Below are 24,395 nucleotides of genomic sequence, written 5' to 3'. Positions count from 1 at the left end.
ACTTTTTGTTATCCGACGGATAGTCCTCATCATCCGTCGAGTCTACATCTGTCAGCAACCCATCTACCAAAATAGGTTCTAGTTTTTCTTTATTCTTTTTCCAGGCTTCATCACAAAAAGACTCAATTCCTTGAACTTTAGTGATTTGAGCATGAACATCCCTGGATGTTTTCCATGTTTTAATCACCTCTTGTTCACGCTCGAGCTGCTTCTTTAAAATTTCTTCCTTTTTCAAGGACTCAGTTAATTCCTCCTTTGCAATCTTACACTCAATTTTTTAGTTTCTCAAACTCAACAAACTGAGACTCAAGCACATTATTCCTCTCACTTAAAAACAGGTTGTTTTCTTTGATTTTAGCATTTTCTTTAGTGAGAGACTTAAGTGTAACACACAAATGATATAATTCTGTAGACATGTCATTTATTGCATCATTACACTCAGCTTTAGATAAATGTGCAAGGTTTGTAGTGATTACCTGATTGCTTGAGGAACTTGTCCCTGTTTCATCAGACTTGGCCATTAGGGCTAGATTGATATAGCTGACATCTTCATCTTCATCCAAACCATCAGCTGCCCAGTCATTCTCTTGTGTAATAAAAGCCCTTTCATTTTGTTTGAGTAGATCAAAGTATTTTTGCTTATAATCCACAGACTCAAACCTTTTCTTACTGGAATCTGACTTTCTACACTCATTTGCAAAATGCCCTGCCAAGCCATATTTGAAACATTTGAATTTTGACTTATCCACCATGTTTCTATTTGGCTTGGCTGCTCCAAAGTTCTTCTTGAACTTGAGCTTGGCAAATCTTCTTGAAAGAAATGCTAGGTGCTCATCAATGTCCTCCATATCATCTTGGCTCAATGAATCTTCACTTTCTGCAGCTAGCCCCTTACCCTTATTCTCACAGACCTTTGAAGTTGATTCTACAGCTTCCATCTTCACTTCCTTCTTCTTTTCCAGATCAGCAACTAGTGCAATGGATCCTCCTTTCTTCTTTCCTCTCTCCATTCTTTCATCCTGCTCTATCTCAAGCTCATAGGTCTTCAGAATGCCATACAGTCTCTCCAAAGTAAACTCCTTATAATCTTGTGAGTTTCTCAATGAGACTGTCATTGGTTTCCATTCCTTTGGAAGAGATCTGAGAAATTTCAGATTGGAGTCTTTAGTCTGATAGACTCTTCTATGCAACTTAAGAGCATTTAGTAGTTTTTGGAATCTACTAAAAATGTCAGTGAGTGACTCACTTTCTTCATTGTGAAAATGCTCATATTGCTGAATCAGGAGCTGTATTTTATTTTCTCTTACTTGCTCAGTGCCATCACAAATTATCTGTATTGTGTCCTAAACTTCCTTGGCAGTTTTGCAGTTGATGATGTTATCAAACATGTCTGCATCAACACCGTTGAATAGAATGTTCATGGCCTTTTTATCTTTCCTGACTTGTTCAATGTCAGGATCAGACCATTCATGCCTTGGCTTTGGAACAGATGGCTCATTTCCTGTTGCAGCTCTCATTGGAACATGAGGGCCTCTTTCTATGCAGTCCACATAGGCCTCATCTTGAGAAAGCATATGAAGATGCATCTTTACCTTCCAATGATGGTAATTATCTTTATCAATAAAAGGAATCTTGACTCCAACATCTTTCTTGTTCATCTTGCTGAATTGTTTTGATCTTTAAACTCTTTGTAGATTAAGAGCTTGCTCTGATACCAATTGTTAGTCCCTTAACAATATTGCAAGAATTACATAAGGGGGTTGAATGGAATTCTTGAACCTTTTTCTCGAAATAAAAATGTTCAACTCGATTATAGATATATTTGTTTTGATTAGCACAATGCGGAATGTAAACTTAATTGAATCAAAACATAAGTAATTAAAAACAAGAGTCTTTAAAAACTTTCTGGTGGATTTAAACAATTCCACCAGAGATATATATAATATATCGAGAGGACTCTGTGTGCAGAAATGCTCACAGCTGCTTACAAATGGAACTACTGAGAATACAGGAAATGCTAAAGATTCTGCTTACAAAGATTTCTCTGTTTTTGTGTTTCTCAGCTATCTCAGTTATTTTTCTATTTGCTACTCTCTTGGTTTATATAATACCAAGATTACAAAGTCAAAAAGACTGAACAAATATAAAATCTAACAGTCTTAAGGTTTGCTGCCTTTCGTCCTCTATTACCCAGTTAATGGGCTTCCACAGTGTGTTTGTATACATCTCGACGGCTGTGTGTCAGCTTTCACTGTTCAACTGCTGTTTGAATTCTTCATATGATTATCCGTCGACTTTCAGAACATCCGTTGATGGTTTAATTGATCATCCGCCGACTGCTATATTAAACATCCGTTGATAGTCATTTGATCATCCGTCGATGGCTTTGTTAAACATCCGTCGGTAGCTATTTTGGCACTTGACTCTATTTCACTTATGCAGAATTACAAGACATCGTTTATGTACAATTAATCAACCTATTCTGCATATCTAGTTAAAGTCAACATGACTTCTATGCTACTACAGATTCTATACAAAGGTGCATACATAACTGTGCTACAAACTTATTATTACATAAGCTACTCACTCGATGGATAATAAGTTAATCATCCGTCGGGACTATAATGAGTTATCCGTCGGGACTATAATTCTTATCCGTCGAGTGCTACATAATTTCACTAAGTAAAATCTACTTAGATGTTTTGTTTATGAAATTATCAAGTACACAACATATGCATAACAAGCCCACAATTGGGGGCATGAGGCCAAGCAGAGCTTCCTGCCCCAGGAGGTTCTGCTCAACCCCGATGACCCCCCCATCGAAAATTTCGAAAAAATGGAAAAAAATCAGAAAATTTTTGAATTTTTTTAAATTTTCAGGATTTTAAGATTAAGCCCATTTTAGGGCCGATTAGTGAAATTAAGCCCAGATTAAGGCCGATTAGTGTTATTAAGCATAATTAACCCAAATTAGGGATACTTAGTGATTTGTATGATGAAATTAGCTCAGATTAGGGTCGTTTAACCCATTCACTCTTATAATTAGTGTGAATTAAGGATAATTAGTGTCTTATGCATACTTATTAGTCTTAATTAGCCCCGTTTAGGGCAGATTAGCCTCGATTAAGGGCAATTAGTGCATTATAGCTTAAAATTAGGCTCTTTTAAGCCTAATTAGCAACTTGTACATAGAAATTAGCCCCGATTAGGGCTAATTAGCAGCTTTCACCCTATAATTAACCTTGAAGAAGGTTAAGGGTTGATAAATGCTCGCTTTATAGTCCCGATTAGGACCGTTTAGTGTTGAACACCATCCAAATAGCCTCTACGGGGGCCTTAAGTATGTATACTCACACTAATAAGTTGTTGTAAACGTGTAGGTTGCTCCACACTTTACTATAACGTAGAGATACCCATGAAGGGCCGATACCCATGAAGGCCCGATACCCATGAAGGGTCCATGCTCGTGAAGGGCCGATACACGAGAAGGGCCGAAAGTACCCCAAGTCGCGATTAGACCATTATAACTTCCACGAAAAATCGAGTAGTATTAACGGAAGTTGGGAGGGAAAATGATTTGGATAGAAAATATATTTAAAGACACATTAAATGTCACATTAATTAGACTTGGGCTTCTTGTCCGAAAAGTCCAATACAGACATGTCTGGTCCAAACTTCATAGCAGGCCTGTCTGGTCCAAAGCTTCGTAACAGGCCTATGACGACCCAAACAACCAAGGCCCGCCAGCAGAGGTTGTCCAAGTCCATGAACCTGAGTTGTTCACGGACTAGGCCCAATACGGCTGAAAGAGCAGAGACATGTGTTCCAAACAGACTCAAAGTCCTACATAGAAGGTTCTGGATATCCTTCCTCAAAAGGACTCCTAATCATCATCTAAGTTGGAGACTTGTCCACCAAGTCTCCCAACAGAAGTCTAATCCTAGACTCACCTCTATATAAAGGGCTCTACCCCTCAACCTAGAACTACGTTTTTGGCTTCATTCTCTACAACATAAAGATACGTAGGCATCTTGCAAGGACCGATAGTCCCGAACGCAAGAGCAGTCATTAAAACTCGAAGCTCACCAACCCTAGCATTAAATACTAAAGTACTCAGGTTTTTATTCCACAACAGTCCCCATGGTCATGGGAGTTAAAAGGGGCCGATAGACCCTCGATGTACAAACCTTTAAAATTATTTATCGTAACCCTCTTTTTTTATTTAATCATGTAGGACGTTGACTCTTGAGTATATAAAAAGATATCCAATACATTATTGTTTATCTATAGAGGCATGCATCTGTTTATTTTTTCAGTATTTAAATACTTTGTGTTTAAATTATAATAATTTTTTATTAGTATTGTATTTGACGGGAGGACGGCTTAAACTAAATTTTATCTAAATTATAATATATATTTAGTATTGTGTTTGATGGGAGGGTGGATCAAACTAAATCTTATCTAAATTTTAATTATTTTTTTTATCTTAGGGAACCCACAACCGCTACCCTTCGGGTGCGCACCGGGTAAACCCCCGCACTTAAGCGACATACTCTGGTTCAGGAGGCATAATTATAAATTCTCCTCCCGTTGGATTCGAACCTGTGACCAAGAGGATAATTATCCCTTCTTTAACCAACTAAGCCAACCCTTGCGGGCTTAATTATTTTTTCATTAGTATTATATTTGACAAGAAGGTGGTACAAACTAAATTTTATCTAAATTTTAAAAAAAAATTCATTAAAATTGTATTTGACAAGAAGGCGGCTCAAACTAATTTTTATCTAAATCATAATAAATTTTTAATAGTATTGTGTTTGACGGGAAAGCGGCTCAAACTCATTTTTATATAAATTATAATATTAGTTTATATTAGAATTTATCTAATTAATCTTTTTTTATTACAACAAGCGTCAATCTAACAAAATCTCATAATTAGTACGATTATTATCGACTTACGAATAAGTGATATAAACTGATATCATGAAGAAAAATGTATGCCATTCTGTTATGTTATGTAGATTATAACATGTGTCGGCCTAATAAAGCGTGACACAAAATGGACAATAATCATGAATAATTATTTTGTTTTATTATAGTTCATGTTTTTCTTAAATAATCTTCTTATTAATTTTTTAAGATTTTTTTGTAGGGTCGCTGCGCAGCTCGACTTTATCGACTAGTATTTATATAAAAGAGAAAACGGGTGCGTTTAGGTGGCGCCTCTCAAATTGTCTCATTTTATTTTTCTAATTTTCTCAATTCTTTAAGTTAATAATTATCAAAAACTAAAATTACCTTATATTCTCCTAAATTTATTATCATCATTCATTATATTCTCCTAAAATTTCTACAACATCTTTCATTAAGAGTTTTAAAATCAACTTACCGTCATAATATTCTCCTAAAACTTCTACTTTCTCTTTAAATAAATTTACCATCTTGATGTTCACCTTTTTTTTAAATCTATTTTTCTTCTTTTCTAAAAATCAACTTACTATATTATATTTTCCTAAAATTTTTCTTTTAATTTTTAGCCTCTAAAATATTTCAAAGACAAATATCTAAAAATATTTCTCATCATTCGTAATATTCTCCTTGGGTTTTATAATATCTTCCATCAAAATTTTGAAATCAACTTGCCATCATAATATTCTCCTAAAATTTTACTTTATCTTTAAATCAATTTACCATCTTGATATTTTCCTAAATTACTTTATTTAGTACCCTTTTCTCCTCATTTTCCTAAGATAACTTAGTACTCTCTCCGTTCCATTGAATTCATATTGGGGCGTTTGGCACGAGGGTTAAGAAAAATATAATTTAATGAGAAAAGGGAAGAAAAGTCGGTAAAGTGGTGAGACCGATCAATTTTTATTGTTTATAATGAGTATGGTGGAATAAAGTAGTGGATGTGAGTGTTTCTAGTTGATTTGTAAATTATAAAAGATTACTATTTTTGGAACATAGAGTAATGAATGGGAGAGGCAGAGTATATCATATTTTCCTTGAACTTTTCTTTTAATTTTCGGTCTATAAGATATTTTAACGACAAGTATCAATAAATGTGTATTTTTCAATATTTTTTAAAATCATTATATTATATTATATTATATTTTACATGTGTAAAGAAGAAGACGGGGGCGGTGAGATGACGCCTCTTAACATCCCCTCACTCGAAAGCCCATTTATTCAGATTTGAATAGTGGATCACTAGGTATTTCGTTCCTTGTTGGGCCTAGCGTCCGGTCAATTACTAGGTGGGGATCTCGTCTCATTTATGGGGCCACCATAGTACATAATTTTCATTTATCCGGTGGGATCTCGTCCCATTTATTTGGGCCCACCAAGATATAATATCAATATTTTCAATAATTATTTAGAATATTTGGGGTAGTATGGAGGAGACCCGAGTCCTACTCTAATACCATGTTAAGTAAGCAGTTAATCTAAAATCTTAAGGTGTTAGCGAAAGTCTCTTTCCAGGATCTTATATTATTATTTCTAAAACTTTAAGATTTTAGTTTGACTGCCTACTTAACATAGTACCCGAACTCGGTTTAGGAAGGGCTCGAACCTAAACCGATCTCTGATACCATGTTAAGTAAACAGTTCATCTAAAAATTTAAGGTGTTAGATAAATGTCATTTTTATATAAAATAATTTTAAAATAACCAAAATCAGATAAAAAATAAAAAAAAATATTATTTTAAAAAACCGCAGCGGATCGTGGCTTAGTAAACTATGTCTTTAAATTTGGATACCTGAGGTCTTTTAGAGCTGCATATTTTAAAGTTTTACCTAAATCAATTAATATTTTTAGTGTACATATAATTTATAAATATCATTGTAGTTACGACGAAGAAAAATATTTGCAAACCAGGTCTAAAACCAAGAAGGGGGCCGGTCTACAATAAACGTTTGTTGTAGACCGGTTGATAACAAACACATTTGTAACCGTTAGATCGGGAATTGGAGGGCTGAGATCACATGTGGACCGCGGAAATTTTCAGCGGTCCGGAGTAATTACAAAAAAACCCCTAGCCCATGGACCGCGGAAAATTTCCGCGGTTGGTGTCATTTTTTGTTTACCTATTCCCTGTCAAACACAGACTCATAACAAGAAAAACATAAATAGCAGCCGCATAAAAACACAACACAAACACAAACAGCCACACAAAACCACAGCAGCCGCAGCAGAGCAGAAGCAAGAGCCCAACAATCCAAAAGCTTAAATCATTCTCCTTTTCCGTCATTAAGGTATATATATTCGATTCTTTTTTATTATTTATAGTTTTATTGATATAAATTTATGTATTTATATTGTTCTAGATCTGATTTTGTGTATGTAATTCAAATTTTTAGGGTTAATTAATGTATGAATCCTTGTAATAAATTCACATATGAATCTTAGTATGATTAAATTCAAATTTTTAGAATTGATTTAGGGTTCATAATTAGTGTTAATTTAATTCGATTACTAGGATAAATTAGTGTTAATTTAGAATTAATTTAGTGAATGTAAAATCGAATTAAGACAATAATATTTTTAATTTTAATTCAAATTTTTAATAATTTTTAATTCGAATTAAGGTAATAAAATTAAATTAGATTTTTTATGGTAAATTTTGAATTGTAATGTAATGAAAAATATGGATGCATTTTTTAGGATAAATTTTGTTAAATTTAGTGATAATTCGGATTTTTAGGATAAATTAGTGTTAATATAGAATTAATTTACTGTATGTAAAATCGAATTAACGTAATAATATTTTTAATTTTAATTCAAATTTTTAATAATTGTGTATTAAATTTGATTTTTTTTATTATAAATTTCGAATTATAATGTAATTAAAAATATGGATGAATTTTTTAGGATAAATTTAGGATACTTTTAGGATAATTCGAATTATTAACCCTTAATTTATTTATAATTCAAATTTTAGTGTTACAATTTTAGGATAATTCGTCATATTTTGTCAAAATTGGGATTTGTAATGATAAATTTAGTGTTAAATTCGAGTCATGTAAGTGTAAAATTCAAAGTTTTAATGATAAAGTTGTATGATAAAATTCGAATTTGTAATGATAGATAAATTTAGTGTAAAATTCGAAAATTTAATGATAAAATTTGTGTTAAATTCGAATTATATTACTGTAAAATGTATGGATGTAATTAACATATGATTTTGGTGATGTTTTTGTTGTGTACGTTGTGGTGTTTTTATTGTGGTGATTGATGAATTTTATTGGCAATATTTTCAGGTATGGATAATTTTGATGATTTCGGGAATATGTTGCCGGGTCCAAACCGCATAATATTATTTGGGATAATCGGTATCACGTCAGTGAGGATGTTTGGGATGGTGTAGGGAGAGATGAGTTGCAGAGCTATTCGGGGAACAAGTCATTGCACTTGTGGAAGTTAAGGAGACCACAGCGGGAATTGCTACACATGCTTGGGTTTGGGATTTTTGCAGACCCTGCTGTTGTCTTGGCTACTGACACTCGGTTGATATCTGCTTTGGTGGAGCGTTGGAGACCTGAGACCAACACTTTCTTCACGAGGCAGGGGGAGATGACTGTTACATTGGAGGATGTAGGGTTTATTTTAGGGGTGCCAGTGCAGGGGGATGCGCTGACTTGTGGGGTGATAGAGAACAAGGCGGCGTATTTTGCTAATAATTGGTTTGAGCCTTTGACCGAGGAGGAGGTGAAGGAGGCTTTATATCGGAATAACATCAAGCTGGGGTGGTTGTTTGAGAGATATGGTGCACAGAAGCCTGAGAAGCACAATATGAGGGCCACGGTTGTACATACCAAGGCGTATCTGCTATTCATTATGGGTTGTATCCTCTTCCCCAGCATCAACCGCTCTTTTGTTCATGTTCGGTATATGCACCCATTGATTAATATGCGGGAGATTCCTTATTATGCTTGGGGTGCAGCTGTGTTAGCTCATATATACCGGGGTTTGGAGATTGCTGCAAGGAAGGGCAGCAAGAGCATTGCTTGTTGTGTCTGGGTGTTACAGGTTTGGTCTTACGAGAGATTTCCTCGTATTGGCATGCCTTTACGATCTCCCGGTCAGGAGGATTATCCGGTTGCTGAGGGATGGGCCTATGCTAGTGATACTCATGTCGGGGTTTCGAAGAAGCGCAGGATGTCAGGCCCTCACCACAGCTTACCATTCTATAGGGGTGAGTTTGATGGTGTTGCTGGTGATGAGGTGGTCTGGAGGCCGTATGCTAGGTTCGAGGATGTTATGGACAGCGAGATGATACAGGCACAGTTAGCTGGGTGCGGTCGAGTTCCCCTTGTATGTTACGACGTGGTCGAGTGGCAGCATCCGGACAGGGTGTCGAGACAGTTTGGTTCTAGTCCACAGATTCCACGGGCACCGGTGAACATGGTTGGTTACAGGGGGCTAAGGATGCCACGTTTGCAGGGGAGGATTGGCTGGTGCGGTGGTTTATCGATATTGGCAAATGGGTCAGGTTCTGTTCAGATTTGGATGGCCTTGTTGATGACTCGGTAGACATAGCTTCGGAGGCTGATTACATGGCGTGGTATGCTGATATATCTCGTATGCGCATAGGGAAGCCCGATCCACAGCCTCAGCAGCAGTACAAGACGAGGGAGTTGTATGATAGCCTCGAGGGCTATGAAGTTGTAAGTGTTTTACAAATATGCATATTTCACATTACACCCCCACACACTACAAAATTTGCATTCACGCGTATTTCATCTTGATGATATGATATTCTTGTGGAATTAATGAAAAAATGTTTGCTTGTTTTTGTTTGTAGATGGTTGTCGGGCTTAATATGTTGAAGCAGCTGGATGCTAGGGTTCCTCCTGAGTTTGTGGAGGAGTTTGGGAGGATTTCTGCTACCTTCCTCACACCATTCTCTCGGTTGATGAAGAAGATCAAAGGACCCGCCTACAGACCTCCCACATTTCAGAACATAAAATCAGATTTCATTGCACCTTTGGCTGACGACTTTGACATTCCAGCCATTCCTGCCCAGGATGTCGTTGACATGACACAGCCATCCCAGCATGTGTCTCAGCCACCCCAGGTTATTGCCTCATCTAGTAGGCCCGCGAAGCTTGCATCCCGCAGGATGAAAGAGGAGAAGTGGAGTATCACTAAGAGTCTCAGCATGACAAAGAAGAATGCTATATATTCAGATTGGGGATGGGGCTTTGGGATGGCGCCGAGGAATCCCGGTGGTCTTAGTGTTCAGGACTATCACGTCTATGCATCAGCTATGCAGAGTCTGGCTCCAGGAACATGGGTTGATGACAGGATCATATACACTTATATGGTATTGTTCGTTGTCTAATATATTTTAGTTTTTGCATTTATTTTACTTGTTGCATTTATTTTACTTGTTGCATTCATATATACTTGCAGGGATTGCTAAGGACTCGGGAGGAGGAGATTCACACTGGAGGTATATGGGAGAGGAAACCCGTCTATTATTTCATGGATCCCTACTTCATGGTTCTTGGGAAAGGACATGTGAAGAAAATCAGAAAAGCATCGAGGGTCGGTGGAGATACATTGCAGAGGGCATGGAATAAAGCATTACGTAGCTTTACCGGGTTTTCCAGTGCTACTGTTGGTCCTTCCGTTCTCGAGGCGGACTACATATTCATCCCATGTTGTGTCGGAGATGTGCATTGTGTTTTGTTCATGTTCGGTACTAGACGATTTGAAGGTCTTATCATAGATTCAATGAATGACGAGCCGGATTATCGTGAGGATATACGAGTGGTGGTATGTTCCTCTACTATTACTGTCTTCTATATAGTCCTTACCAATTGTATATTATATTCATTCTCGGATCATAATTTCATTGCAATCATGGTTGTTGCCGAGGCTATTGCATATGGTACACCCAGTCGAGGGGCTTGACCCTACTTCAGCCGAGGTCATAGCTCTACCGTCCAGGCCAAAGCAACGAAACTCTAATGATTGTGGTGTTTATGTGATGAAGTACATGGACTACTTCACACAAGGATATGACTTAGCTGAGGTACCAAATTGGTCGCAGGAGGAGGTGGATACATTTAGGTATCAGATAGCCAGGGAGCTTCAGTTAGGGAAGGCAAGGGGGATTCCCGGGATTCGTATGCGTAGGCGTCACGAGGCTTCGTAGTTGAATTTCATAGTGTTTTAGTTTGTCAGATTGTGTAGTTGGATTGCATTTCATTTTAGGTTGTCGAATTATGTAGTTGGATTTCATTTGATTTTAGGTTGTTGAATTATGTAGTTGGATTTCATTTTATGTTGTCGGGTTTTATTTGGTTTGACGTTGTTTAATTTTGTTGGATTTTTGTTATTTTTTAGCATTTTGGGTTGTTGTGGATTTTGGTGGAATTTGGTAGATTTTGGTGGAATTTGCTAGATTTTGGTGGAATTTGGTGGATTTTGGTATTGTAGGTGTTGGGATTTTGGTGGAATTTGGTTGTGGATTTGGTTGTGAATTTGGTTGTGAATTTCCTGGCTGCTCTGTTTTCAATCTGCAAAAAAAACAATTTAATGGCCCCAACCGCGGAAAATTTCCGCGGTCCGTCTACAGCCCAACCGCGGAAAATTTCCGCGGTCCATCAGTTTTGTTTTTTGCCCCTGAAAACAGAGCAAAAGACAGGGGAAACAGAGTATATGCAAATTAATCTTCTGTTGAAAATGCTTAATTTTTGGAAGTTAGTCCTAAACTAACTTCCACTAATCCAAACTACTCTCAAAAGTCTTAAAATATGGTAATGAGTGATTTTCAAAAAAAAAATTATTTTTTTTCATTTTTTACGATAAATTGAAAATTCCTTAAAAAAGTCAACGAAAGTCAACGCTTGTCCAAATATTGAAAAAAACTTTTCAATACATTTCATAACAATTTGTAATGTATAGTTCGACTTTTAAATTTTACTTTTTAATCTCAAATTTTTAGGTACACTTTTAATCTCAAATTTCATACTTTAATTCATAGAAGATTCATATAAATTCATATAAAATTCAATAAAAATACATAGATTCGAATGAAAATTAGACGATCAATACAATCCACTAAATTTTATGAAATATATTGGTCCTAACCAAAAATACCTAGTATATTAGAAAGACCACCGGATAACCGGTGTTGAGCAACTCCTTGCGTAGTATCCACGAAGCATGCAATATGGTAGAGAACAAGTACACAACCATCACGGATATGGCCTTCCGTAAGTTTCCAAGGGTAAGGGTTGGAGTCGTTCCAAATGGTAACCGGAATCGTATTTGAGCCATCGTAGAGACGAAATCTTGCAAAACATGTACCGCGTTCCCTCTCCGTCCCTCCCGTTAGGTGTGAAACCCAACCCTTCACATATTCGATGCGTATTTGGTCCATATTACAACCCTCACGAGGCCTCAAGTTTACAATATCGGCAATCCGATCACATTTAACAAGCTTACCGCCATTCCATCCGGATTTTTTCCATTTTCCATCGGGCGTGTTGTTGCCCAAATTCAAGATCGGAAGGAAGTACGGATCCGGATGAGAGTTCACCAATCTCCACGGTTCAGTACCCTCCATCCAATTGCATGCCTCGATCCAATTTTTGGCCCTATAAGCCTCCTCATCGGGTGGGTACAAGTCCGTTTCCTCTTCCTCCACATGGGGTGGCTCGTCATTGTCCACAAGGGGCATCAACTCGGCACATGCATCTTCCATCTCACTAAAGGTTGGTGAGACCACATCTTCCTCGTCATTGTCCTCATACCACGAGTCGCTTGGTAGGGAGTCCGAGAATGTGTTGCTAACGTGGGAAACCGAATCACAACTATGATCGGAGTTGTTCTCACCACTATACTCGCTAGTCATGTTACCTATCACAATAAAACACAATTATATGACAATAATTGGCAATTATATGACAATAAAACATAACCAAAAAGAAAGCAATGTTAAACACTTAAAATTCAAATCCATTTAAAGATTACAACATTCGGTTACAAAATGGTACACCACTAATTATATTGCGATTCTTGAACATTTTTAAGATCTTCTAGTCTACTAACACACTTCCTTTTATCATGGCCTTCCATTTGACAATAAGTGCACCTTCTTGGCGGCTTCTCCTTTTTACCAATCGATTCTATTGGACTTTTGAAACGAACGTCCTTCTTCCTCCCTTTAGTTTGGGACATAATAGGGTCAAGAATTGTTTCTTCATGAGCACTTGCATTTGGAGCTTGCGAATTGCTTTCGTAAGATTTAATTCCATCAACGCTCATTTTTTCGAGAATTGGTATTTCTCGATTCATCACTCCAACGGCATAATCATACCGTTCCTTGGATGCAATACTACTTTGACAAAAACTCATGGTTAACATTGTCATGCTATTAAATCGATCGGTTGAGGTCATCTCATGACTTTGTCCAACATCCAAATTGTAAGGCAACACACCATTAACTCTATTGGCATGCATTGTCCACCTCCGGTTTATGTAATACGGGGGAATTTCCGAAACCCGTTTCTTAGTGAAGACCGCCAATAGGTGTCTACAAGGTAGCCCCGAATGTTCAAGCATTCTACACGTACACATTCTCAAAGAGCTTGCTTTCTCGAATGCCACAAAATAAACATTTCTTCTCGTAGGATCGGACATGGGCCTATAACAACTATAGTACGTATAAACATCCCTCATTCTCTCCCCTTCTTCACTAGCTCGTCGGTCTTTTTCAACAAAGTATTTTGAAGACTCAACCAATTCATCTTGAAATCTTCTAAACATTTCCTTAGTGTAGATACAAGAAGCATGATACTCTAATGTGGTATGCAATTTCATGGGACGTTTTAGATTAATGGTGACATAATCTTCTTCCTTCTCCCTCATGAATTGCCTTGCCAATGCTTTTTGGGCATTTTCAATGAATTCCTTCAAACCCGTTGCCGAACTCACATACTTATCAAAGAAAGAATTCATCCCCTCACTCCTCGATGTACTATTTTGAAACGCCGAAAATTTGTTTCTAGTATATGCAGGAATCCACTTGTGCTTCAACTCATATAACCCCTTTAACCATTTATGATCTTGCAAGTGATACTTTTCCACAAACGACGCCCATCTAGCTTCAAAAACACATTCGGTGAGAGATTTATAAATGCAATTATTAAAGTCCGTCTTGAATTCCGGAAAAGCCGAATAATAATGAGCTAGTTTCTCCGGGAATTTTTGACTAATGTGCCAAGAACACAATAAATGGGTAGTATTCGGGAGTACAACCGCAATAGCGCTTGCCATGGCTTGATCTTGATCCGTGATTATAGTCAATGGAGGATTATTCCCCACACCTTCAAGCCAAGTACGAAGAATCCACTCAAAAGTCGACGCGTGTTCATCCCGCATCAATGCAAACCCGAAAATTACCGATTGATAATGATGATTGACTCCGGTAAATGGGACAAATGGCATTGCATACCTATTTGTCCGATAAGTGGTATCAAAAGCCATAACATCGCCAAAATTTTGGTAAGCCATTATACATCTCGGATCAATCCATACTAGACACTTCAAGCGATTCTCTTCTTCGACTTCGGTCCTAATAAAATATTTAGAACCACTTTCTTCATTCAACCTATGCAACAAGTCCAACCCCGCTTGGGCGTCACTAATCTCAAACCTTTTCTTCCTCTCGTCTCTTAACACATTCCTAACATGTTGAACATTGAAACCAACTTTGTCATTACCTCCATGAATGTTACCAATCACATTCATCACTTGACAATTACGAACCCCCGAACCATAAAGCGTTTTAATCAAACTACGGGTCGCGGTGTTGACATGTCTTTCTCGTTGTACCAAATTCATCTTACTAGGGGAAACAAGACCGTGGTTGTGTACCAATTCAAGGCTAGTTACCTCCCAGTGACGTTTTTTCTTTTGATAATTGACATACATCCTCACCTTGCACTCGCTTTTAGGAAGAACCTCTCTACGCCGTTTATTTTGACTACTCTCGGCGACGACACTTTTTCCATAAAGCCTACAAACATATAAACGACCATATATCTCGTTGTCTTTATTACGATGGCTAGCTTGAATTTTAATAGCAAATCCATTTCGTAAAGCATAAGCCCTAAAAAAATGACCGGCCTCATCCACACTTTGAAAAATTTGATTCAAATATGGAACTCCCCCCCCCCCATCAACATTTTCATACAAATTTGCATCCTCTACATTATCATCTTCATCCTCACCCTCGACATTATCACTATCATTTTCAACCTCATTTTCAACCTCATTTCCATCACTTTCATCTTCAACATCAACCAAATCGTCATCTAAATTAATAAATTCCTCATTTCTATCTACAAAATCATCATCTTCAACATATACAGGGGTTTTAGGTTCTTTACTACTATTTAAACTATCAAGATGTAAACTACAATCAATAGCCTCTTTTTTTTTCATTTTGACGTTTATGACGAAACATACGAGCAAATAATTTATCCGCCATGAAAATGTGAAATTTAAGACAAGAAATATACCTTGAATTGACAAAACAACTTGAATTTTTTGATGAAAATGTCCCAAAATCGCCTAAAATATAAACTTGGAGAGTAGATTTTTTTTTGAAATTTTGATGTTTTTGTGTGGTGAAATGAGGATCTGCTGGAATGTTGGGGATAAGGGAGCAGTTGGGGATAATGGAGCAGTACCAACCGCAGAAATTTTCCGCGGTCCGTCCTGACCGACCGCTGAAAATTTCCGCGGTCCCCCCAATGATCCAGCCCTCCAATCCCAGATCAACGGCTGCAAAAGTGTTTGTTAAATTTAAGTCTACAACAAACGGTAGTTGTTGTAGACCCGTCCCCAAAAAAAAAACCCCAAGTCTTTTAATTAAATAATTACCAAAACAAATAGTGCAGTACTATGCGTGATATGAATGAAACTGTACGCAGCATGTCAGCTTTAGCATGCCTGTGTAGTTGTATGTATCTATCACCACTTCACGGGTTGCCTCTAAAATCTAAATAGCATCTAAAATTAGGTACGATTAAACCTGTTTAAAGTAGTTGATCAATTTAATTGAATGAATGAGTTTATTATTTCATTCGAAATAAAAATATACTGTCTACTTTATTTTGAGAGCAAACAAAATTATAATTTTAAAAGTGTTAGTATTATTTTATGGAGGTTGAACGCATGGATTCATGTGAAGACAATATTAAAGTTAACAATAATGTATGCGGTACTCGCATAAAATGAAGTTCGATCTGATTAAATTTTTACCCAGTTATTTTAAAATTTGACTGACTTCTGGAATTCTAGGAATAAAATCAATTGATTTCCGATTTTTGTGATTTTGGTTACAAATTCTGAATAGCAAAATACTTGGCTAATCCGTTTATTTGTGAAGAAAAATTTAGTGCAATAATTGAATTCTTAACTAATCCATCTATTTCCTAATAAAGATTTGAATTAATTGCATTTTGCAACCCCTACCTTTTATTGAATAACAAAACTATATACTTACTTTCAAAAATACAGTTTACAACTGCTAACTTTAGACATCAAATACAATATGCATCATTTTAACCATTTTGTTAAAAATATTTATATTGTGGAAGGTAAAATTGAAATTCAGCAAAATATTTAAATAATAATTTTAATTTTTTTTAAATTAAACTAAAATTTAGTTCAAATTATAAAAATAATATTAATGTCAATTATTTTATTACTCAGTATAATTTTTAAAATTTTAAAATATAGATATATTTAGAAACTTTATGATTATATATATAAACATATATTTTGCTTAATTAATATATTTTAAGTATTTAGCATTATGATTAATTTAGAGTATTACTAATAGAAAATAACTATAATTTTTTTTCATGTAAAAAATGTATTAAAATTAATATTTTAATTAATTTGAAATTTTAGTTATTAATATTATATCTCAATTTCAAATTTATAACCGAAGTTAAAGGTTGCAAACTATTTTACAAAGTAGGTATACTGTTTTGATTTTAAATGAAAGATAAGGGTTATAAAGTGTAATTAAGTCTAAAGATTTAGCGCATTAACTGAATTTCTATGTTTTCTGGAGGGGATCACGTTTCGATCCGATAATGTGTGAGTTTACTTGGCACAAAGAAAACGAGAACGAAAAATAACTGTCGAGGACGATCAGATGAATCTGATATAGGGTTTAATTTTTTTTTGCTATTGTACTAATAAAATTTAAGCGATAGGTCGGTCCTTTGTTTGTATGTGAGCATTGGAAAATGCAACACTAAAATGTACTCCATTCATCATATCTGTTGACTGTTTAGTGTTCAGTGTTTATACACACACTTCCCAAGCCACTACTTTAAGATATTTACCAGAAAACAAATAAAAGAAACTATAAACAACACACTAAACAAAATCTGCTCTCTGTTTTCCTTTTGGAATCTCACTCTCACTGTGTGTTTAGTGTGTGATATATCAGAAAGTAAAAGATGAAGGCTTTAAGATATGTTGGAGATAAAGGGCTTTTTTGCCTGACGGATTCTCTTCTAAGTATACCTGCTGCTTCTGAAGTATGTTATTTGAGGCCACATAATTTTCTTCATAAATATGCTACTACTAATCTTGGTGTCTCTCTGGGTAAACCTCTCCCTGAGAGAAGACCCGTCCTTCCCTTTTCTTCTTTGTCATCCACAGACATCCAGGTCTCTCTCTCTCTCTCCCTCTCTCTCTGTGTGTGTGTTTACTTGAATATGTACAACATTCTATCAATATGTGCAGCATAAACACATCAACATTAACAATCCCAATTTATGTTTGGTTAACTCAGTGATATATATACCTGTATCATCTGTTATTTAGTAACTAATTTGAAGAAGAGTAAATTGCAGTTTGTTGTAGTTCAATTTTGTGGTAGTTTAGTGGCTAATATATAGGCACTTCCAATAATTTGCATTATAGCTATCAGCACTTGATACAAATGAATTCTGTCAAGCTTAAGTAGTTTAAAATGCACAGCTATTACATTAAAATTCAAAGTACATTAGTGATGCTATGCTAGCTGGATGATATAAATTGAGGCAAGAATAAAATGTTTATATGTAGAAAGAAAGCGATTCCACTGAATTAATGTGAAATGCAAGTGTTTAAGCATAGGTGCCAATAAATTAATGTGGATTGAAAGATCACTCTACTCTTTCCGAAATTTATACTATTCTTTGTTTTATGTGTATTGTTTGCAAATGCAGGCAGAAATTCAAGATGACGAAACAGAGTGTTACGATATTATAAGTAAGCTTCAAATTATTATGTTTCATCATTTATCAACAACTAAATTAGTGCACTAAGACGTATATTGTTTTCAAAAATAATTCATCTTACTAATGTATCATATCGTCACCATACAGATCAGATACAAACTGTTCATGTCAGATTCCAGCTTCAAAGAGCATGCTCATTTGGCCAACACTTTTACATTGTTGGAGATGATCCTCTGCTTGGACAATGGGATCCATCAGAGGCTGTGCCGTTCAACTGGTCAGATGGACATGTGTGGACAACTGAGCTGGTAAGAATAAACATAATTTGTAATTATGATTCACAGGGAAGAGAGAATTTACTGAACCTGAAATCTAATTTTTTTAAATCGTTTTTATTGGTTTAAATAGGATATTCCCATAGAAAAATGCATCAAATACAAGATAATACTAAAAGACGGTTCTGAAAATATCACATGGCAACCTGGTCCAAATCGGATTCTTCAAACTTCGGGGACACAGAACACTATTACTGTTTGTGAAGATTGGGATAGTGCAGAACTTCAGAAGATCATAGAAGAGAAATTAATTATTAATCAAATTGAAGAGCCTATCATTATTGAAGAAGATATCACCAGCTCACACAAAGAACTTAATATTGATAAGAATAACACTGTACCTGGTAGAGGATTCGTTAGCAATCCTAGGGAAAGCCCTGCTGATACTTCGGATGACGATGATAGCAAAGTGCTAGTCATAGAAGGCAATGGCAGCATGATGAAACTTAAGGAATCAAAACTCAGTACAGATGAGACAGTATCAACAAACAGACTGCCTCTTTTGGTACCAGGCTTGAATCCGTTTCCAAAAACTCAACCTGAAGAGAAGCCACCAAAGGAAGTTGAAAGAAATGTCCTTAGTGATGCCTCCTCCCTTGAAGCGGATAGATTTGAGCTTAATATGCCACAGGTAAATGCTTAACCTGCACCGCTTATGTTTCTGTTCGTCACTGTGTTTTAGAAAATGATTTTCTTTGATTTCCATCACAAGATACATGTTAGAGATTCCTTGCTTCTAAGCAGATCAAATCGCCAGTGTATTTTTTTGTATGAATAAAATGACCTTGTGAGACATTAAAACAATAGAAGCTATTCCTCTATTTACTGTAGTTGGTAAAATATGAATTTTTGGACAATTTTCGTATGCAATTTAAACAATTAATCACGGGTGAGTTTGTAGCATAGTATTCATATTTGTAACCACTTACCAACTGTAGATTGTGTAAAATGTACGTCCTGAAATTTACTTGTACCATAGCATTAATAAAAGCATTTTACTTGAGCAGTAATTTGACTCCGACACTCAGAGAGGAGCATAAATATTACAGACCACTGATTCCAACAGTAAACATATTAATCTGTTTTCGTATGTAAACTAAAATCAGAAGTGAAACATCGGAGCAACTGTACTGTAAACAAAATAAATCCAAAAGTATTACTTTTCATTTGATCTCTGATTTTTCACTGTACTGAGAACATAATTTCTTGCAGTTGAAATCTGAGGAAGTCTTAGATAATGACTACCAAGTGCAGCGTCAATTTTTTAAAGATGAAGATGAGCACAGTCCCAATTCATTTGATCTTGTTTTGGTAAATGATGTTCACTGGGGTCTAAGAACTCTGCAGAAGCTCTTGGCCAAATTTCGATTTTGGTAAAAATCAGTAGAAGGAAATAACCTGGGATATTTTCTCAGTCACTGTTTAGTTGTCCTGGATATATTAGTATCGAAAATAAACAAGTGCAATGTTAATACAGGATTAAATTCCACAGCCAAATACATTTATATACACATTCCCCTATTTCTTACCTCTTGCTTGAAGCTCATTATAAAGAATTAGGTTGAAATCTTTCATCAACCAAATTGACTTCAAATAAATCTCACATATGTACTTGTCCCGCCATCTCATAGTACAATTGATAGGCACAATGAAAAGCATTATAAAAAGTTGCCGTCAAAGATTACAATGCGAGTCAAAACCACCAAAAATAAATTCATACTCTAAAAGATATCTGTGTATAGTGGTGACAGGTGAGCAAGGTCGAACCCAGAGATTTCAATTTTTAAACAAAAGCAAAAAGATTTCAATGGCTAATGTCACAAAGTACATAATACTTGTTTCTATCAAAAAATTTACTGAAAACCAGAGGTAAAACATAGGATCAACTTAAAAAAAATACATAGGATCAACTGAATATCAAAAATGACCACAACATGATTCTCCAACATACACAGACCAGTCTAATAGTACATGTTTTCTTTGGAATTTCGCTATTTTACTGCACTAAGAGACCATAACTAGTGGCAGTTGAACCTGTAGGAAGTCTCAGATAATCACTGCCCAGGAGCAGCGTCAAACTATTCAGGCTTTAAAGCCACAATTCGCCGAAGATGACGACCAGAAAAATCCCAAGTCAGTTGATCTTGTTTTGCAAGACAACATTAAACCAGGTCTAAAAACTGTGCAGAAACTGTTGGCTAAATTTGGCGTTCAGAGCAATGAATAGATGGTAATAACAGGTTGTGTCTCTCTGATTACTGTGTTGTTGCCTTGGATAACTTCTTTCATTGTTGTTCCATAAACAAAAAAGAAGGTGATTTTGGCCACTATCAAATGTAAATACAAATGGGGTTTACCTTCTATTGTTGTATGATTTATGAGAACACCCGTGTGAAAGTCTTGTGCGCCTTCTTCTTTCTAACTGGATAATTGAGCCCCAAACTGAAAAATTGGAACTTTGTATGAGAGACAAGTTTAAGTTGGGATGGACTATGGATATATATGAGAAAGAAGATTGAAACTCAGAAACATCCGTAAAACATGTACAAAATCTAGATATCATCCAAGAGAAAAGTTTCTAAACTGTACTGGATATGCTACATATGAAGATGCAGGGAGTACTCGTCAACTTTAATTTTTGTACCAATTAGAAGCTTGCAAGCTGAACGAAGCTGTAAACAATTCAAAACCTCATTTTGAGAAGGATGAGCCTGTATCATCTCCAAAATCATCAATGTATTCTCGTGTTTTTCATTTTACTCCTCTACTTTTAAACTCATTTAAAGAATTCTGTTTATGTAGAGCAATATTGGAAATAAAAATAAACAAGTCAAATGTTGGAATCTTATATTCCCCTAGATTTTTCCTCTTGCTTTAAGATCATTAAGATATTTAGCAGCGGAATCTTACATCTAGCAAATTGACATTATTTCAATTTTCATTTTTTTTCCTATTCAGCTGCCCTACTGTCAAAATACACTAATGATAGATAACCAAGATGACAAGGATCCTAAAAAGTGTACATCATTTATTAATAACTGAATTTGAAGTTTAAACTGCAGCTTTGCAAAGAGACATGACTTACTCTTCCAACAGCATATCTGTAAGAGCGACTCTTCCAAAAGTATACTGTAAATGCGCTGCTTCTCTGCTCAAGTTTCACAAGTGAAATTTTACATAAGAACATTGATGTGACTCGAGATTTCATATATTACAAGTAGTTGGATGAATATTGTAAGTTAACCATGAACATAAAGCCAAGTCGAAAATGGACTGACTGGATGGCAGGCGCCTGGCCGACAAGTAAACAAAATTCTTCTACTAATTATTGAGCATACATGCTTAAAATTGAACTAATGAAATGTAAATTTAACTTCTAATGTGTTGATCATAATCTGCCAAGTCATCTCATCCAGTACTCTCTTAAAAACGCTGAAGGACCTTTCAGTGGTAGGTGTTACGGGATCGTGTACCATATTTACTTGGCATTTATTTGTAATTTAGCACAATAAATTAATTTGCAGATACTACATGCCATTTTTTCATGAATAATGGATTAGCTTTTTTGATTACAAATAATTAGATTATTAGGAATATTCCAGCTTTATAGCTATACTACATATGGTATTAGTCATGAATTGTTGTGTTTCCCTTTTTTAATGTCTATATCCAGGAATAATATTAATTGTAACCAGATTAGGAATTTAAATTATAGTAATGCTAAATACCAAAAAAAGTTCTCAAAATGACACGTGTCATCTTTTTGTTCGTGAGATTCATATTAATATAAGAGGGGCCCATTTCATTTATGAGTGAATAGCATGGTGACAACTCATCATTCGGGAACCGTTTCGGAATCGTATTTTGGGACTGTAGCATTTCTCTTTAAATTATATTAGGTAAATAGATACTCCCTCAGTCCCTTCCAATTGTTTACATTTCTTGGGAAGTGTCCGACACGCATTTTAAGGTGCATAAAAAGTATAGTTGTGTAACTTATTTTTACAATTTTCTTTTTCTGAATAAAAGTTGAATGTTTTAATTTTTATTCAGAAAAATAAAATTGTAAAAAAAATTACAGAACTATACTTTATATGCACCTTAAAATGCGTGTCGGACACTTTCTAAAAAATGTAAATAATTGAAAGGGACGGAGGGAGTACTTGGGAATATTTTACATTATAGTTATAGGTTAATAATCATCTAAAGGATTTGTTTCATCTATTTAATTATGGCTATAAATATTGGGACTTCAATAAAGATAGGAAATAATTTTATTAGGTAACTGAATGAGGAGAATCATGATCCCTGATCAGGATCAATATTTCAATGGGCCTATTTGTTTTAAAAAATATATATTTTTTAATTAAAACACATGTAACTATTTCAATTTGAACATTTTAGTTTAACAGATCTAATTATTAATAACTTATTCTAACAGGCCTAATTATACTGGCCTGCATTGCGGGCCTTTTTAGTTTAAAACAAACGTAAACGGGCCTAATTATTTTGAATAAGAATTATAGAACAAAAGGCATAATAAATAACACAAATCATGAACAAAATCAACTGCAGTCAACTCTTAAGCAAGTGGTCAGACCTTTGAGCTATTAACCGCTGGAGCAAGGTTCACAAGCCACGAGCAAGAAAAGAAATTTGAGCTTCACATTAAAGGCATCAGCAGTTCGAATGTGATTTGGCAAATTGAGGTGATAGGCATTGTGTTGCGCGGACCGCATGTCAAACAGCAAGTTAGGGTACCTGGGACATTAATTTGTTCAACTACTTCCGAGAATTGCTTAGAGTCAAGATTTTACGACAATAAAGGGAGTGTTAAAAAACAATATGTAAAATCATGAAAATTCTAGAGTAAAATGAGATGCCAAGAATGTGGGAATTCATAAGAGATATGATAAGTTCAGTTACTTGGTGTTAAAAAATTATTAAATAACTATCTGGATGATCCTTATGTCATCTATTAATTCATGTACAAGACATTTTAGAATATTAGAGAACAAAAATTGAAAGCACTAAAATCCCTCTAAAGTGATATCGATGGGACCGGAAAAAAATAATCACTTTAGAAAGGTTATTACATAGAGAGGTTTATATATAAAATACTCATTATCACATAGGACCAAGACTTTTTACCCTATAGAAAGATTATCACGTTCTAGAGTATAAATTTGGACAGGAGTTCGACTATATATATCTAAAAACCAACATTTTCTATGTTACTCGAACTCGGTTTTGGAGTGTTTGACACTCCACAATCCGAGTTAGATGGGGCATTCTCGAAAATTCAGGACATGATCCGAGTGTCTGATCAAAATTCAGGACTGATCAAAATTCAGGACATGGGGACACCGTCCAAAGTTTCAACACGGATATGTGAACACAACAAATTTGAAATAAAAATATGTGATAAGACTATATATGACATGTTTTTAATCATATTTTGTAATTTTTATTAATATTATGAGAAATAATTTATACACCGATTAATTTGTAATATTAAAAGTTTTTTAGTTTGGAAAAGGCAATCGGCTAGCAACTATTATTTATTAATTAGAATGAACGACCGAAAAACAGAAACCAAAACTTTCAGTGTTTCGACTTTAGTATAAAAGTATAGTATAGATGTACAATAGTGTATCATAAGCATGTGGGTTGGAAACAAATGGCATGAACAACCGAAAACAACTGAATTAAAATAAATGAGCATGGACATGAAAAAGTCCAAATACTATCACGATACATTATATACAATAGACGACATCGTTTTTTGTT

General features: G+C 35.3%; 2 protein-coding genes across 2 annotated transcripts; one reads left to right on the top strand and one right to left on the bottom strand.

Annotated features, from left to right (window-relative positions):
* Window positions 1-13,018: 13,018 nt before the first annotated feature.
* Window positions 13,019-15,466, bottom strand: LOC141702029 (protein FAR1-RELATED SEQUENCE 5-like). Its single transcript, XM_074505734.1, has one exon. It carries the CDS (start codon window positions 15,464-15,466, stop codon window positions 13,019-13,021), a length of 2,448 nt encoding a protein of 815 aa, XP_074361835.1.
* Window positions 15,467-17,312: 1,846 nt separating this feature from the next.
* Window positions 17,313-20,133, top strand: LOC141702030 (uncharacterized). Its single transcript, XM_074505735.1, has 5 exons — window positions 17,313-17,715; window positions 18,259-18,301; window positions 18,418-18,578; window positions 18,679-19,236; window positions 19,818-20,133. The coding sequence occupies exons 1-5, from the start codon at window positions 17,503-17,505 to the stop codon at window positions 19,980-19,982; spliced, it is 1,140 nt and encodes a 379-aa protein (XP_074361836.1). The 5' UTR covers window positions 17,313-17,502; the 3' UTR covers window positions 19,983-20,133.
* Window positions 20,134-24,395: the final 4,262 nt, after the last annotated feature.

This window comes from Apium graveolens, unplaced genomic scaffold, assembly GCF_009905375.1.
Source record: "Apium graveolens cultivar Ventura unplaced genomic scaffold, ASM990537v1 ctg4530, whole genome shotgun sequence".
In the NCBI taxonomy this organism is placed as follows: domain Eukaryota; kingdom Viridiplantae; phylum Streptophyta; class Magnoliopsida; order Apiales; family Apiaceae; genus Apium; species Apium graveolens.
This window is presented reverse-complemented; position numbering and strand designations above follow the sequence as displayed.